General features: G+C 36.3%; 1 protein-coding gene across 1 annotated transcript in view; it reads left to right on the forward strand.

The window, feature by feature from the left end:
- The window catches only part of MYO16 (myosin XVI), a 675300-nt gene that overhangs the window by 198257 nt on the left and 464144 nt on the right, over positions 1-12899 (forward strand). Inside the window, exon 8 of the mRNA XM_036754583.1 lies at positions 85-238. Coding sequence (XP_036610478.1) covers positions 85-238 — 154 coding nt within the window. The remainder of the gene's footprint in view (positions 1-84; positions 239-12899) is intronic.

Genomic DNA, 12899 nt, shown 5'->3' on the forward strand with positions numbered 1-12899 from the left:
AGTTCATCTAAGCAATTATCAGTTAAGAGTTGTAGAGAGTGTTTTTTTCTCTCTTTCCCTAATTTCTTTCTGTTCATCTTATAGAAATTGCAGCTTCTGAATTTATTAAAGAAATGTTACTGAAAGCAGAAACTGTCTGGGAGGGAAAAATGAAAGAACCCTTATCAGTTTCATCCTTATCTCAAGAGGAGCCATATGAAGAGATCATCCATGATTTACCAGCACTTTCCAATAAACTGTAAGTGCCTTCATTTTTAAAAGACAGAACAAAATAACAATATCCTTGATACTCAAAAAATGGAAGAGCTTGATGTACTGCATTCTCATAGGATCACAGATTTAGAGAAGGAATATTGTGATTAAGGAACAGCAAGGAGGCCAATGTCACTGGATGACAGAGTATGTGGAAGAGGATAAGGTATAAGAATCCTGGAAAAGTATGGGGGAGGAGAGGGTGAGACAAGTTATAAAGGTCATTGAAAGCCAGAGGCTTTTACATTTGACTTTGGAAACAAGAGAACCATTTGAGTTTATATAAAAATGGGGGGAGCAGTGATATGGTCACTCCTATATTTTAGCAAGATCAGTTTGACAGCTGAGTGGAGGATGAATTGGGAGAGACTTGTGGCAAGGAGACTAACCAGAATGCTATTGTAATAGTCTATAAGTGAGGTGATAAGGACCTACATGCACCAGGGTGGTTTAATTGTCGCAATGTAAGAGGAAAGAAGGATGAGCTCTCAGTGATTGGCCTCAGAATTTTCAAAGAGTGTAACCAGTATAGGAGGGATAACTTGCTAAAGAAGTAATATGCCTAGCATACCAATGTCAGGAAAACATTCAGAGCAGTCTTCTATAGTCTAGGTGGTAATATATTACTATGGATACTCCAACTGGGGACGAACAGCTACTCTCTCTTAAAATTGTATCAGGTGTCATCTCAGTAGTAGGTCTCTAGTTTAATGCTCTAGGAATCTGTCCTTAACCTTGTGCTAATTAGTATTTTTATCACTGACTTGAATGAATAAATAGATGTCATGCTTATTACATGTATATATGACATTTGTCTAAGTGAAGTGACCAAAACATTGGATAATAGAATCAAGATACAAGAAGGGTTCAATAGGCTAGAAAAAAGTGAAGAATCCAATAAAAGGAAATATAATATAGATACATGTGAAGTAATAATATCATAGATAAAGAGCTGGATAATAACCTCAGATGCCGTTTAATACAACCCCCTCATTTTACAGATGATGAAAATGACTTGACCAAGGTGATATAGGGAAGAAGTCACAGGGGCAAATTTGAACTTGAGTCTTCTAGGTCCAAAGCTACTACTCTTTCCCCTCTACCCCTTTCAACTGGATTCAAATAACCTACACAAGAACTATGATGCTTGCAATGGGAGTAAAATAGAAGGGACTGATTAAAGAGGAATTTTGAATTAAGCTTGTGGGAAAAGAAAGAGAACACTATACTTGGAATTGCACCTGTGTTCAGATATTTGGTCACTTTGAACAAATCACTTAATTTACTAATCCTCAGTTTCCTCACCTTTCAAACAGAGATGATAATGTACTACCTATTTGTCTAAGTTCATTGTGAAAAAATACCTTGTTAACATTGCCATGCTATATATACATGAATAATTATTTTCTCTAATTTTACTTATTGAAATTTTATTTCTACTAATATATATATATAAATTTTCATTAATAATAATATTTCCTTAATAACTTTCCCTAGCCTATGCTGTTATCAGAGGTATCTGCATCAGTTTTCCACTTTATTAGCATTAAATCCCAATTCTTTTATAATCGGCCTCCTCCCTACTTTCATGATTTTATTTTCGACTACCCTTCTGTAAAAACCCTATACCATAGCAAAATTGGACTACCTCCTACTTCCAACCTTTTTTCATTCTATTCTTTCTACCTGGAACACTTTTGTGCCCTTCCCTTTCTGCCCTCCAGAAAAAAAATGATCTGGATAAATTATAGATTACCTATATAAAGCACATGAGATTGCTGCTCAGTCATTTCAGTTGTGTTCAACTTTCCATGACCTTATTTTGGGCTTTCTTGATGATGACGCTTCCAAAATATATTTTTTAAATTTTTTTTAATTTAATATATTTAGTTTTCAGCATTGATTTTCACAAGAGTTTGAATTACAAATTTTCTCCCCATTTCTAACCTCCCCCCCCATGCCAATATGGCATATATTCTGGTTGCCCCGTTCCCCAGTCAGCCCTCCCTTCTGTCACCCCACTCCCCTCCCATCCATTTTCCCCTTCCCTTCTTGTAGGGCAAGATAAATTTCTACACCTCATTGCCTGTGTATCTTATTTTCTAGTTGCATGCAAAAACTTTTTTTGAACATCTGTTTTTAAAACTTTGAGTTCTAAATACTCTCCCCTCTTCCCTTCCCACTCACCCTCCCTGAGAAGTCAAGCAATTAAACATAGGCCACATGGGTATCATTATGTATAACCCTTCCACAATACTCATGTTGTGAAAAACGCACTATATTTTGCTCCTTCCTAACCTATCCCCTTTATTGAATTTTCTCCCTTGACCCTGTCCCTTTTTGAAAGTGTTTGTTTTTGATTACCTCCACCCCCATCTGCCCTCCCTTCTATCATCCCCCCTTTTTTATCCTCTTCCTCCTTCTTTCCTGTGGGGTAAGATACCCAATTGAGTATGTATGGTATTCCCTCCTCAGGTCAAATCTGATGAGAGCAAGATTCACTCATTCCCCCTGATCTGCCTTCTCTTCTCTTCCTACAGAAATGATTTTTCTTGCCACTTCTGTGTGAGATAATTTACCCCATTCTATCTCTCCCTATCTCCTTCTGTCAATATATTCCTCTCTCATCCCTTAATTTGATTTTATTTCTTTTAGATATCTTCCCTTCATCTTCAACTCACCCTGTGCCTGCTCTCTCTCTCTCTCTCTCTCTCTCTCTCTCTCTCTCTCTCTCTCTCTCTCTATATATATATATATATATATATATATATATATATATATATATATGTATGTATACACACACACACACATATATATACATACATACCCACTCACATATACATATATATATAGACATATATATATATATATATATATATATATGCATATTCCCTTCAGCTACCCTAATACTGAGGTCTCATGAATCATACACATCATCTTTCCATGTAGGAATGTAAACAAAACAGTTCTGCTTTAGTAAGTCCCTTGCAATTTCTTTTTCTTGTTCTTTTTCTTGGTTACTTTTTCATGCTTCTCTTGATTCTTGTGCTTGAAAGTCAAATTTTCTATTCAGTTCTGGTCTTTTCACTGAGAAAGCTTGAAAGTCCTCTATTTTATTGAAAATCCATATTTTCCCTTGGAACATGATACTCAGTTTTGCTGGGTAGGTGATTCCTGGTTTTAATCCTAGCTCCATTGACCTCCAGAATATCACATTCCAAGCCCTTCAATCCCTTAATGTAGAAGCTGCTAGATCTTGTATTATTCTGATTATGTTTCCACAATACTCAAATACTTTCTTTCTGGCTGCTTGCAGTACTTTCTCCTTGATCTGGGAGCTCTGGAATTTGGCGACACTATTCCTAGGAGATTTCTTTTGGGGATCTATTTGAGGAGGCTATCGGTGGATTCTTTCAATTACTATTTTGCCCTGTGCCTCTAGAATATCAGGGCAGTTCTCCTTGATAACTTCTTGAAAGATGATATCTAGGCTCTTGTTTTGATCATGGCTTTCAGGTAGTCCAAAAATTTTTAAATTATCTCTCCTGGATCTATTTTCCAGGTCAGTGGTTTTTCCAATGGGATATTTCATATTGTCTTCCATTTTTTCATTCCTTTGGTTCTGTTTTATAATATCTTGATTTCTCATTAAGTCACTAGCTTCCACTTGCTCCAATCTAATTTTTAAAGTAGTATTTTCTTCAGTGGTCTTTTGGACCTCCTTTTCCATTTGGCTAATTCTGCCTTTCAAGGCATTCTTCTCCTCATTGGCTTTTTGGAGCTCTTTTGCCATTTGAGTTAGTCTATTTTTTAAGGTATTGTTTCCTTCAGTATATTTTTCAGTATTTTTTGGGTCTCCTTTAGCAAGTCATTGACTTGTTTTTCATGGTTTTCTTACATCCTTCTCATTTCTCTTCCCAATTTTTCCTCTACTTCTCTAGCTTGCTTTTCCAACTCCTTTTTGAGCTCTTCCATGGCCTGAGACCAGTTCATGTTTTTCTTGGAGGCTTTTGTTGTAGGCTCTTTGACTTTGTTGACTTCTTCTGACTGTATACTTTGGGTATTCTTTGTCACCAAAGAAAGATTCCAGAGTCTGAGACTGAATCTGGGTGCATTTTCGCTGCCTGGCCATGTTCCCAGACAACTTACTTGACCCTTGAGTTTTTCAGCAGGGTATGACTGCTTGTAGAGGGGATGCACCAGCTCTGCCACACCAGCACTCCTCCTTCCCCAAAAACCCCCAACCTGGACTGGACTTAGATCTTCAGCAGGCTCTGCATGCCTTCTCTGATCCATCACTTAATTCCTCCCACCAGGTGGGCCTGGGGCCAAAAGCAACTGCAGCTGTAGTTCTGTAGCTGCCCAACCTCCTCTGGCCCCAGAGTGGTGGCCGAACTGCAAACTCCCTGTCCCCAGCAGCTTTTCCCACTAACCTTCTCTGTTGTCTTTGGTGTTTGTGGGTTGAGAAGTCCGGTAACTGCTGCAGCTCACTGATTCAGGGCGCTAGGGCACATTCCGCCTGGCTCCTGGTCTGGTTGGTCTGTGCCACCCACATTGGGCTCTGCTGTGCTCCGCTCCCAGCTCTGTGCAGGATAGACCTCACCCAGAGACCATCCAGGCTGTCCTGGGCTGGAGCCCTGCTTCCCTCTGCTATTTTGTGGATTCTGCAGTTCTAGCATTAGTTCAGAGCCATTTTTTAATAGGTATTTGGAGGGACTTGGCGGGGAGCTCATGCTAGTCCCTGCTTTCCAGCTGCCATCTTGGCTCCGCCCCACCAAAATATTTTTAAAGTGATGAAATTTAAATATAAAATATTGTGAAATTTCTTTTTTGAGTTATACTAAATTTATTTTATTACCTAAAAAATATGAAATTAGGAAGTGTTATATCTATCTTTGATGTCTATACATTACTCACATAAATTCAAAATTATTGCTTGTATGATGTGATAGTTTCATTTTTAACACAGAAGTCCTCTTTGGTGTATTTTCAACATAGGGAAAAATGGTTATGAAACAACCAAGTAGCTCCCCTTTTGGAGGAGCTCACACATAAGGACATATGCAACCTTCCTCCAATGTATTATTTATGTATTAGAAAGTAGGTTAAAAGGAGAAGGAGGAGCAAGAAAGGAGGAGAAAAGTATGAAAGACTTAGAGAAGTCTTAGAAATAATAGTTTCAAGGCCTTTGGCCTTGAAAAATTGCATATAATAAAAGGAATGAAAGAACCAAATCAGTATTTAAAATTCTGACTCAGAAATTCCATTTTGAAGTAACATGATTAAAATTAATAAGTAAACATGTTATTTTGTTTTTGTGAGTTACTAAAGACATGGATTTTACAAATATAAAGAATTCCTATTTGTCACAAACATCGGTTTTAAAATAAAGATGCATTTTTTTTTCCAAATCAATGCCTCTTGAATTTTGTTTCAGTTTTTGGTTAAAGGTCAAGTATTCAGTTTGTTCTACATTTGATTTGTTAATAAAATGTGTTCTGGCATATCTTTGTTTCGATAATAGTGTTGGTTAGTAGGAGTAACAAGTCAATAGCAGATCTTATGAGGAAACATTATATTTGGTCAATAATGTGCTTGTTGTTTGGTTGTTCAGTTATGTCTGACTCCTCATGATGCCTATACTGTTCATGGGAATTTCTTGGCAAAGACTTTGGAGTGGTTTGCCATTTCCTTCTCCAGGGGATTAAGGCAAATAGAGGTTAAGTGATTTACCTAGGGTCACATAGCTAGTAAGTATCTGAGGCTGGATTTGAACTTGGGTCTTCCTGACTCCAGGCCATGCACTCTATCCACTGAGTCTATATATCAAGCTCTTATTATTTCACTGATGTGAAATAATCAACACAAATTACACTTTATCTTTAACTTCAAGATTTACAGAGTTGCCTAAGTCTCAGAAGACTAGGTGACTTTCCCATAGTCATAGTAGGAAAACTTAGAGGGAGGATTTGGGCACAGACCTTTCCTGACTCCAAATCTAATGTCCTATCCACCACACTATGCTACCTCTCAAATGTTGAATTTTTGAACAATGATTATATTTATTAAGTTGGCAAACACTTAAGATTTTTAAAGAAATGACACATGGCAATACATCTTGTCCCTTGTTCCTTCACTAATGAAAAGCTTATTTGATTACATATATATATATATGAAAAATTAATTACTGATACAATAACTTATGCCTAAGTATCTTTAAAACCTTAATCAAATGCAGAAAAAGCTTACAAACAGAAAACATTTTGCTTATTTTATATCTCAACTCAATAAGTATTCATTAGGCACCCGGAGTGTGCCGGATATGGTGCTAGGTTGCAGGGGGTACAAAAGTAAAAATGGGATAGTCCCTTCTTTCAATGAATTTACAATCTATTAGGAAAGAAAATATATACATATATAGGTTACACAAAATATAACCAAAGTATTTTTGGGAGAGAAGGCACTAGGAATTGAAGAGAAGATCAAGAAAGTTTCACTTAGATCACAGTGATTTAGTTGAGTTTTGAAGAGAAAAAAAAAAGAATCCAAATTGCAGAGTTGAGGTGGAAGTACATTCCAGGCTTGGTGGGGGAAGGGGGAAGAGGAGGGGGGCAGTTATTAAAAAGGCACAGAGATTGGAAATACAGTATGAGACAAACATCAAGAAAGACAGTTTGGCTGGACTTAATGAGTCCAAACTCCCTTCTTTAGGTACTCATTCCCTTCAAAAGGGGAAAAATATTGAAATAGCAAAAGCCTGAAGTGATGAAGTGAGACATAGCCTAAGAGCATCTTATACTTCATGAATAGATCCTTGAAATTCAGAAAATACAGGAATGACAAGGAGACAAAATAATAAAAGAACCTGCTGTAACGAGTCAACAATGAACAAAAAAAGTGAGAACAATTTAATGTTAGAGAAATGTGGAACGACTCTGTGATGGTGGAATGATCCTTTCCTTTTCTCCTATACATTCCTAAAGTCAGCCATATTCAAAGAGTTTAGTAATCTTTTATGCTATTTTTTCAGGGCTAAATTCTGAAAAAAAAAATTAACCCTGTCCTATCTGAAGGAAGTTTCATCTTACGTGGCTCTCTTTCTGGACTGTGTCTTTCCTCTAACCCTCTCATACCTTTCCACATTGTATTCCCCAATGCACAGTATCAGCAATATAACCTTGTCACTGGTTCAAGAATGATTAGGCAAAGCCCTGGCCTGCAAGCTGTGCAGAAATATTGTAGAGAGATTGACTTTACTTTGTCTCCCATATTTCAATGCCTTCAAAATTCCCAAGGGAAATCAGTATTTGTGTGTAAATATTGAATATGTGAACACTTCATTCATCCATGCTTCTCTGTGAATTTAAAGAGGAAAAATGACCATGATCTGTTTAATAATAATAATAATAACCTAGCCTTTGTAGAACTTTTCTCTGTATTATTATATTTGATCCCTCTAGGATATTCTTATTCCATTCTACAGATGAAGAAACTGAGACTTAGAGAAGCTGACATGCCCATGGTCAGGTAGCTAGCTTGTAATAGATTAGATATGGGATTCAGACCCAGGTTTTTCCTGATTCTAATGCTTTTGCTTTTTCCACTGTGCCGTGTTGCCCTAAGTTAGACTAATCTTCATGTAGAGAAGAAAAATTCTTGGTATAGTCAGATATAATTGTGTTACTATAGTTACTTTCCTTTCTGCCTTCAGCTTGTCATTGGCAATTCTTGACAGTTGTATAAAACAGTTGTTCTTCTAAATGTAGCATTGACCCAGAATGACCTATAGTGTTTCAAAATCATCACAACTTCAGTCTTCTCAACTCTAGTGAAATGGCATCAACCGAGATAAATTCCAGTGGGGCTCATAACCCCGGAGTCTGCGTACTTATTTGAAGACTATTGTGCCACTGTCATAACAGTTAGGGAGGCTGCAGCTGCAGCTGGCTGCGTGTGGGCTTTGGATTTTATTACTGTTCCCTGAGGGATTTGTAGAACTAAGTGTCGTCCTGCAAATAAACAGACAAACTTCCATTTTGCTCCTTCTGCATGTCTATTAAAATTCTTCTGCTATTGTTTAACAGTTTACTTTTCAGGAACCAGAAGCAGGAATTTATATAAAGGAGTGCCATGAATAAGGGAAGCACATTTACTGAGAAGCACTTCTACAGAATTGCCAGGGCTTATCATTTGAAAAAAAAATCTCTTCTTTACAAACATTTTCCCCTAAGACTAGATTTGGGACTCGAAGTAAAATCTCATCATATCTATTTGAATTACTGAAAACAGTACCAAATAGATCTCAGAACTTTGAAGCCTGGACAAAGCACAAAGCTATGCATGTTGAGCCCCAAGGGTGCAGTCAAAGGATGTTGTTTGTCATTGCTTCTACTTATGCTGACAAGTGTTGATTTGAAAAAAATCGGGAAAGTCATGTGTCTTTGAAGTAAAGGAGAGACAGAGACAGAGAGAGAGGGAGGGATGGAGGGGAGAGAGAGAGAGAGAGACAGAGAGACAGAAAGAGAGAGACAGAAACAGACAGAGACAGAGAAAGAGACACAGAGAGAGACAGAGACACAGAGAGAGACAAAGACACAGACAAAGACACAGACAGACAAAAAGAGACAGTGAGAGAGGTGGAGAGACAGAGACAAAGAGACAGACAAAGAAACGAAGAGACAGAGAGAATTAAGACAAGACTTAATTAAGACTTTAGAGGTAATACCAAGGTCTAAGACACTGAAAGAAGCCAGAAGGGCTGGACAGTGCTCTGCAGGTGAAGACAATTAGATTAGTGACCCTTCTCACAGCACAGGTAATTGTTGCCTTAATATCCATTTCCAGAATATCTGGAGGCATCTTGATTAGCCCTAAAATTTTTCCTCAAAGGGCAAATTTTAAAATAAAAATTCACTTAGAATTCCATGCAGTTTTGCAATAGAGCTTTGTGAAAACATTAGAAGAAATAGCAGTTCTTGTCTGTAAATTCTAGATAGGAGGTAATGCTCAAACCCCGCTTTTTGTGTGTGGATTAGTACACAAATAAGTATTCTTTAAACCTGACAAGGACAAATCCTAGAGGTATATCCATAACAATATCATGGGTTCCCCCTCCCGCTGCCCAGATTCTTTCTCTGAGAAAATAATAATCTAATGATTCATTTTAGGTTTTGCCTATGAGTATTCTACTCCTGCAAACAACACAATGTGTCTAATCAGCCTTTGAGCAAAGAATTCAGGACAGTAATAAACCTAAAATGGATTAATGTGCCAATACCTTATTTTACAAACAGGACAAGTCTCAGAAAAGTCCCAGAAGTCTGAATATACTATGATGCTTGATATGCTAAACTGAGAGTTGCTTACCTGCACATCTCTGATAGGTAGCCCTGCCCTTCCCATCTGACCTACCTCTCCTCATCACATATTTTTATAGCTTTCAGCTTGCTTGTGGTTTTTCTGGTCATTTAGCTATTTCTGATCAGCACTTAACATCATAGATCTGTCAAAAGGTTTGACTTTTTCTTCTCCCTCTGGTTTCTTTTCTGAGCATTACGTGTTTGGCACTTTTGGAACATGCTCCTTTAATTCACAAGATTCTGGAAAATATAGTTCTTCTTGTTTAGTGTAACACGTGACAAACATGCCTTTTCTCTTTAATTTTTCCATATTCTCAAAAGAAAAAATGAAGATGGATGACTCAGTCAACCATAGGCTTTTGTATAATATGCCTAATATGTTCTTGCTCTATTCAATAAATGCCTTGCAAATTATGCTGGTTCAGAGTTCTAGTTACATCACATTACTTATAGTATAAATGCACATTAGCCATGATGAACAGGTTACATAGAAACAGACATAGTATGACCTTGTTTAGTAAAATCGCATAGAGAAGACCAAATACATAAAGCACATCTTACAAAGTAATCCCATATTAGTATATTACTATGTAACACTTCATATTTGAACTCTGAAAAAGTATTGAGCTAATATAAACTTTTTTTCTGGGCACCATCCTACCCCAAAGGACGCCTACAACTCTGTATCACTAGGTACCACTGGGTTAATGTGTATATCTCCCATTTATCTGCCTACTTGTCAGTGAGCCAGTATTCTTAGGTTTATTGACTGTCATCCTATGTTATCCAGGCAGTGTCATGCTTTATGGACAGCCCTCACAATTCCCTCTTCTCCTTGCTTTCTTTGGGCCTCCATAGCTGTATTATCATGCAAGAAAATAATTTCCTCCAGATTTTTTTCCTTTCCTACCTCTCCTACTGACCCTGTTTCAAACAGATGCTCTTTTCTGTCTGGGGCAGTCTATATACATATATATATATATATATATATATATATATATATATATATATACACATATAGATATAGATATGTTTCCATGCCTAATATTACTAAATTGTGGCTTCTTCTTCTAAATAAATATGATACTATTGCTGATCCAAGTCTAAATGAGAATTTATGGATCATAGTTGAGAAATTTTCTTATCAATAAAATAATAGATTTTTATTCTAGAAACTTCATTAGTAATCCATATATTAATTGAGGACAGAAGGACCAGATTAAATATTGGAGACTTATTTCTAATGATAGAAGGTTTATATCTTACCCAGATTCTTTCTCTGAAAAAACACATAATGTATACAATATCATATCTTGACTATGAGTATTTGATATTTATTTGAGGACCAAAATCTATATCATATGAATGCAGACCTGGATCATCCTCATTTGGGCACCAACTGTCCATCGGCAATTTGCATTTTTCCCACTTCTTGGTTCCATCTTACTCCATCAATGCAGTTCAGTACAACAAGTTCTAGCTTAGGATTCAGAGTATCTAGTCTATGTCTCTTGGTACCTGTGGCAAACCACTTTGCTTGTGAAAGCCTCAATTTTTTCATCTATAAATGGGGGGAAGGGTCACTCAATGACCCCAATAATGTTTTCTATCTCTAAACCTATGACCCTACAATCTTTTGAACTAGTGGACAGGCCCTTCTATGGGCCTAGTTGCTCAAATCTTCTTTAATCATATTTTATGAGGTAATGCAATAAATTCCAAGCTATTGCTGGTTGTGATAGACTATGTCTTTGTAGGACACTGACCTTTCTCTGGGGCTGTGTTTACTAGTGGATTTTCTTTAGGTTGGCTATACAACAAACAGTCCCATATCATGTGCTTTCCAGACCAATATGCATGCCTCCTGCACTTTGGCTTTGTCTTGAATTAGTTAACAAGCCCAAATGTATTTTAAAGGTTATTTGCAACAATCTAGTGGTGATATTTGGATTTTTTTAAGATGATGATTTTTTTTGTCCAGATTTCCTATTTAGTAACTAGTTTATACATTTAATTTGTATTCATTATTTTTTAAAGCACAATGTCTTTTCCCCCTTTTTACTATTTCCATTTAAAGCTCAAATCAAAGCTCTCTAATGTCACACACACAGTTTTTCAGTAATTCTGGAATCTCACTCTGCCAGCTATTTTGAACCTGGTGTTTTGTTTTTGTTTCTTTTTCAATTGGGGAAAGGCACCAAAGGCTAATTGAATTCCTCTCAGTAAATAAGTGACAAGAGTATTCACCTGAAGATTAGAATTCAGAAATACTGTCATCCCATTGATTTAACTTCCTCACAACTAGCCCTACTGCATGTATCATGTGAGTCCACATTTATGTTCTTTTCATTTTATTTCTATTTTACTCTTTCATTTTTTTTGACATTCCATTTCTGTACAATTATCTTAATCATGATGGACAATGATTGCTGTTTTTGTTAATTACATTTTATTTCATTTCTGCTTTCCTTTTCAGACGCAAAATCCTAGCACTTACAGACACATTTACTCAGCGTGCCATTACTCCTATGTTTACAGAAAAACCAAGTAGGGTTTGAAAAATTAATCCCCCAGGGTATATATTCCTCTCTTTCTTCTCCTTTTGCCATAATTAAGGCTCTTTTTCATACTTCAACCCTTTTAGTGTCTTTTTATTTAAAAAAACAGTGTTAGGCACATATAAAATGCTTTTTCAAACTCAATGTAAAATGTATAAATTCTATCTATTATCATTATTTCTATTACTCTTTTTTGAACACATGAAATCTAAATTTCTCCTGGTCAGGCTCTTCTATAATCTATTCTGATCCTCCTTCCAAAATTCATAGTTTGTGAACACTCATCCATTGTTACTCATTACCTCATTAATGCAAATCATTAATGCTATCTTTTTTTCCTTCATCTAGAATGACCTCATTTTACCCCCTTGCTACCTGTCCAAATACTATCTTTCTATCAAGACTTACAATGTTTCACTTTCTCCATTAAATATTTCCCACTACCTCTCAGTATAGTTGATCTCCTTTCATAGACTATGAGGAAACTGTAATCTGCTTGTCTGAATGCATGAGAGCTAGCCCTGAATTATTATAGTACTTGTAATGTTTAATACATAGATTAGCACTTGATTATATATATATATGTATATATGTATATATGTGTGTATATATATATATACATATATATATATATATTTCAAATTGTCTATTCACTTATTTTAAGATGTGTTTGGTTTATTGGTTAAATACATTGCAAGCTGAAAAAAAACTGATTATAAACTCCTGAAGA

This window comes from Trichosurus vulpecula, chromosome 4, assembly GCF_011100635.1.
Source record: "Trichosurus vulpecula isolate mTriVul1 chromosome 4, mTriVul1.pri, whole genome shotgun sequence".
NCBI lineage: Eukaryota > Metazoa > Chordata > Mammalia > Diprotodontia > Phalangeridae > Trichosurus > Trichosurus vulpecula.